The sequence below is a fragment of the Octopus bimaculoides genome, chromosome 5 (assembly GCF_001194135.2).
Source record: "Octopus bimaculoides isolate UCB-OBI-ISO-001 chromosome 5, ASM119413v2, whole genome shotgun sequence".
Taxonomy (NCBI): domain Eukaryota; kingdom Metazoa; phylum Mollusca; class Cephalopoda; order Octopoda; family Octopodidae; genus Octopus; species Octopus bimaculoides.
In genome coordinates, this window is record NC_068985.1 from 64,361,599 (window position 1) to 64,367,609 (window position 6,011).

The following is a 6,011-nucleotide window of genomic DNA, read 5'->3' on the forward strand; positions in this document are numbered from 1 at the left end:
TATATATCTATATATATATATATCTATATATATATATCTATATATATATGAAAATTGAATTTGATAAACTTTCAAGGAGCAACAGCTACTGATATCATCCATCCACCAAATTAATGGCAGAGAATTTTACCATCTTGAAGGTTGTACCATTGTTACAAACAACAAGCCCCCAAAACCAACATTAAGTAACCTAGATTTTGAGTTGGTGATAACAGCAATGACTGCTGCTGATCTAGATCTATCAATAATGATTCAATACAACAGTAATTATGAAAGCATATCAGATATACACAAGTGAAAATTACCTACATTCCCTTAATACAAAAATTGTCATGGAAATCCCGTTAAATTAATTTTGATAGTAAATAATAAGTTTAGAATATAATCACTTTATAACAATGTCTATTCTGGACAGCCGTACTACATGCCTTCAGGTTTGCCCATAGAGACACAGCCATAAATGACTATATTCTTTCCCCAATAAAATTAGAGGTGTATATCTGAAGTATATAACACATTAATGAACTAGCCTAATTAAATGAATTAAAAAGAAAGAGGAAAGCAACTAAAAAATTAACAAAAAAGCAGAAAGCAAGTAAGGCTGAAAGAAAAAATTAATAATGAAAGTTAAACTTACTTAAGTGCAATAGCGTATTAAAAATAGCTTTATTAATTAAATATTGAAATTAAAAAGTAAGTTGTAGAATATAAGCACTTTTGACTAATGCTTTTTCTGAATAGCCTTACTACATGACTTCAGTACTGCCCATAGAGACACAGCCAGAAATGTCTATATTCTATCAAGTGAATTTGGAAATTTAGAAAAAATAAAGATAAAATAAAGTTATTTTTTTATGCAAATTTATTTTCTTGCAATTATTAATAAATTATATGCATTTTTATAAGCAAAAAAATATTGATTTTATAACAAGGAACAACAACTACAATATAACCATCATCTTGAATTTGCAACATGGCTCACCAAACGATAACAAATTGCAAAACCCCAAAATTTTCAGTGACCTGGCTCACCTTAAGTCACATAGATCTTGAGTTGATGAAAATGATAACTGTTGCTAATTGAAATGAAAAATAAGCACTTGTGTTATGTAATAAATTTAATTTAATTAACAATGGTCAATGACATAGTTTTAACTTCATTGTTAATGCATTTAAAATTAAAAGGAATATAAAATGTAATCACTTAATTGTGCTTTTCTGAACAACCCTACTACATGATTCAGTACTGCTCACAGAAACACAATCACAAGTGGTTATATTTTATTGTATAATTTAGGTTGTTTAAAGCAAAAATTAATATGAAGTTATTTATAAAAGTAAGTAATCCCCCAACCCACATCCCCCAAACCCTTCATTGGATTATTAAACAAACTTGTTTACTTTATTTTAAAATTGTAGTATTAAGAATCCCAATATTAAAGTAGATTAATTGTCAATAAAATTATGAATGTGAAAGATTTATGAGTGTAAATTTTATTTTTTAATTGATATACAGAAACAATAAAAAAAATATTGCGACCTGACGAATATTATTCAACTACCAGTAGTTGAATGATATTAGGTGGAAGTGACATTTAAATTTATGACCACAAGGACAATAGTTTTAGCCTTTCATAATAACTGCATCCTATGTAATTAACTGTTGATATCTATGTTCTCTTTTTTAGTGTTATGATCATGATGATGATGTAGGAGTTGGTGATGATGATAATATTGATGGTTTTCATCTGCCTCATATTGCATAATAATGAAGAGATTTGGTTATTTTCCCCCACTTTTTTAAAGAATTATTTGTTTAATCATTTGTTCTGTAATGATTGATGTGTCTAGTTTAAATATTATATCTCTTCTTCCTTTTTCCAGCCTTCCCTCTATTCACAACCAAACGCGTATTTTGGCGAGGAATTGTTGAAGAAATGTTGTGGTTTATTCAAGCCTGCACCAACAGCAATAAACTAGCTGATAAAAATATCCATATTTGGGATGCCAATGGTTCCCGAGACTTCCTTGACAAGTTAGGTTTTTATGAAAGAGAGACAGGTAATTAGTTTGAATGATTTTCTTGTTTTTTTATTTTCATTGTTTAATCATAGGAGTGAGGACTGTTTCTGGCCTAGATTTAATCTCCAAGACTATTGTCTGGATGGTGGGATGGCACGAAAGACTTTGTTTCTTCAAATACAGTCCTCCATTTGGCAAGCTTTCGTATATTTTACATCTATGCAGCTTCACTAATAAGTTTGAGACAACCTGGGGTTATGTTGAAATGTATTCACACTCCCAGTTCCTACATTCCTCTCACTTCTACTTACCTTTTACTGTCAGAATCCATCTAGACACTTCATCCTCACTTTTTATCTCTTCCCTACTCTATCCAGCTCACCCCAACCTACTTTTCTAAAACATGATGAATAGTCTTGTAGCTCCTTTAAAGGAGTACTCTGGCTCATTCTATCATACTTTAATCCCTCATCTCTTAGGATATAGCCTCCTCTTGTCAAGGTTCATAGTTTTGCAAGCTGCCTGGCAATCTCACTAGCTGTTGGCATAAAAAAGTACCTGGTACACACTGAAGTAGTTGGTATTAAGAAGGATATCCAACAATAGAAACCAGGCCAAAGGGGACACTGGATCATGATGCATTCCTTGGGTCTATCAGATCCTGTTAAACTGTACAGATACAGGGCCAATATATATTGTGGATGTATCATGATTTTGGCTGTCATTGTTATTATTTTGCTGGATATCTGAAATATCAGATCTCCATAGCAACCAATACTTTGCAGAGGCAATTATTTCTTGAAGACTTTTGATGTTTGAAGTCAGCTCAACAGTTTCAACATAGTAACTGATTAATATTTTTCTCCTTGTCATTAGTCACTGATTTTAGGGGAAGGAAAGGCAGAATTCACTCCAGCAAACTTCTCTTTTAGATTCAAATGAAATGTCTGGTGGCCAGAAATGTAAGTGCAAAAGAAAATAAAGTTAGGGTAAGCAACTAATGTTGAAAAGGGTGGCTATAGTGGAAATTTAAGATAATTAGTTAATGAGACGTGTAGATTTGTGCTGCATCCAAGAACTATGGTGGAGAGGAAGTTCTGCTAGGTTCCTCACAAGCAAAGAACATAGGTGTAAGATTTTCTGGACAGGGAACACTAATGGGGTTGGGGGCATGGCTATACTTCTTGTGGAGAAATGGGTCAATAACGTAATCGAGGAAGTCAGAGTCTGCAATAGAATACTTAAGATTAGATTAGTCCTTTATCATGGGTTAGCAACCATTATCTCGGCCTATGCCCCTCAGCCAGGGCTACTTGATGAACAGAATGATTAATTTTATGACACCCTTTTGCAGACTACCTTACGACGAATGACAGGGACCTTCTCTTTGTGGCTGGCGACTTCAATAGGCATGTTGGATAACATGCAGGGGGCTCTGCTGGTGACAAATAGCCTCTCACTCAGAGTAAAAGGTAGACTGTATGATGTATGTGTGCGAACAGTCATGCTACATGGCAGTGAAATATGGGCCGTGGCATGCATAAGTTTGCAAGGAATGAAGCTAGTATTATCCGCTGGATGTGAAATGTCAGTGTGCATGCATGACAGAGTGTAAGCGCCCTGAGAGAAAAGTTGGACATAAGAAGCATCAGATGTGGTGTGCAAGAGAGACGACTGCTCTAGTATGGTCATGTGTTGAGTATGGATGCAGACAGCTGTGTGAAAAAATGTCACACCCTAGCAGTAGAGGGAACCTGTGGAAGTGATAAATCTAGGAGGACAGGTCCTCCTAGATTAAGTGCTGAAGCACGACCTTCAAACGTTGGACCTCACGGAGGCGATGACAAGTGACCGAGACCTTTGGAGATATGCTGTGCTTGAGAAGACCCAGCAAGCCAAGTGAGACCATAACCATGGCCTATGCCAGTGCAGCATGACTGGCCCATTTAAGAGTACCCTTCAATCATTGGGCAATAAACTGCACTTCCGAAGATCTGTTGAGTCAAGTGAAGTCATTATTGTGGCCGATGACAGTACTGCCTGATTGGCTCCTGTGCTGGTGACACATAAAACGCACCATTCATGTGTGGTTGATGCCAGTGCTGCCTGACTGGTCTTGTGCCGGTGGCACATAAAAAGCACTCACTATACTCTCAGAGTGGTTGGCATTAGGGAGGGCATCCAGCTTTAGAAACTTTGCCAGATCAGATTGGAGCCTGGGGCAGCCTTCCGGCTTGCCAGCCCTCAGTTAAACCGTCCAACCCATGCCAGCATAGAAAGCAGACGTTAAATGATGATGATGATGATGATGTGCCTTAAAACTAATGTTTTGTAAATGTTGTTTAATCATCATCATTTTAATGTTTGCACGAGTCAGATGGAATTCATTGAGACAGATTTTCTATGGCAGGATGTCCTTCCTTTTACCATTCATCACCTGTTTCCAACAAGGTGATATTTTCCCATGGAATATTAGAAACATGAAACTGCTTATGTGATGGTGGCACTCATTTACAACTATTGCCAATGTTAAGACGAGGAGACAAATTACACACACTTAGATATATGTGTGTGTGTTGTCATCATCATCATTATTTAATGTCCATTTTCCATGCTGACAAGGATTAGATAGCTTGACAGAAGCAACATTTGGTTCCATTGTTTTGGCATAGTTTCTACAGCTGGATGCCCTTCTTAACTCCAACCTCTTGACAGATTGTACTGGGTGCTTTTTATGTGGCACTGGCATCAGCAAGGTCACCAAGTACCTTGCAGGACAAAACTCCATTAATCGGAAATGGATAATATTGAAGGAGTGCAGCTTTGTGCCAGTTGAAAGATTAAAGTTATAGAGAGACAGAGATAGGTGACTTGCTATAGAATAAATACATGGATACTCCAGTTGAAAAAGAAAGTAGGGTGAGTTAGAGAGTAAGATAAAGAGAGTGAGAGAAATGATGGCAAAGATGTGTTGGGACATGCCCTCAAATGACATGAGGATGGGGTATAGATGAGGTAATACAGGTTTGAACTGGGGGCATGATCGAGGTGACTGTAACAAATGGAGAAAAATATTGGAGATGCTTGGGGTGGGGGTTGCAGTAGATGTGTGAGGGCATTTAGGGTCATCAATAGGTAAGTGAGGTATTAACAATGGAGAACAGCAGAGGAGAGAGAAAGCATAGAAAGGAGATGACTGGCGGAGACAGTAGGTGGGGAAAGAAAATGGAAGTGATTTGAAAGGCAGCTGAAAAAGCTGGGGGAGGTAGTATGTGCCTATTCTGCTCTCAGGTGATAGAGAAGTGATGAGTATTAGGGGGTGAAATGTAAGAGGAAAAGGTTGACAAGGCAGAGGGGATGGCAGTAGTGGTAGGGCAGAGCCCATTGTCTTCTTCAATAGAGCAAGGTGCCAGTTATATCAGTCCTTTGTCATCTCCTTTATAAACCTCAGCGTCTTGAGATCGGCCTTCAGTACTTAGTCTCATATCTTCCTAGGTCTCCATTTTCCACAAGTTCCCTCCACTTTAAGTGACAGGACTTTATGCAATTGTCTTCATCTATATGCATCTCGTGGTCATATCAGTGCAGTCTTCTCTCTTGCACACTATATCTAATTTCTCTTATGCTTAACTTTTTTTCTCAATGCACTAATGCTCTGTCACTTTTGGACATTGATATTGCACATCCAGTGGAGTATATCAGTTTCGTTTCTCTAGTCTTCACACATCCTCTGGATTCAGGGCCCTGTGTCTCACTAGCATTGCTGTTTGTACACATGCATTATACAGTCTTTCCACTTGGCAAGAAAGAGAGAACTTTGGTTGCTAACAGAGGTGGAAGCTCTCTGAATTTTTTTCCATCCTATTCTTATTCTAACAGTTTCACTTTTGATACATCCTCCTCCACTACTAATTAGGTCACCTAGACCTAGGTAGTAGAAATTATCCACCACCTCTTGAGAACCTCCAGGGCATTTGACAAAAATCAAT

The 6,011-nt window shown here is 37.3% G+C and overlaps 1 protein-coding gene across 1 annotated transcript in view; it reads left to right on the forward strand.

Annotated features, from left to right (window-relative positions):
* The window catches only part of LOC128247803 (thymidylate synthase-like), a 22,942-nt gene extending 20,858 nt beyond the window's left edge, over nucleotides 1-2,084 (forward strand). The window contains exon 4 of the mRNA XM_052967757.1: nucleotides 1,885-2,084. Within this exon, the coding sequence (XP_052823717.1) occupies nucleotides 1,885-2,069 (185 nt within the window). The 3' untranslated portion in view covers nucleotides 2,070-2,084. The remainder of the gene's footprint in view (nucleotides 1-1,884) is intronic.
* The last annotated feature ends 3,927 nt before the right edge of the window (nucleotides 2,085-6,011 follow it).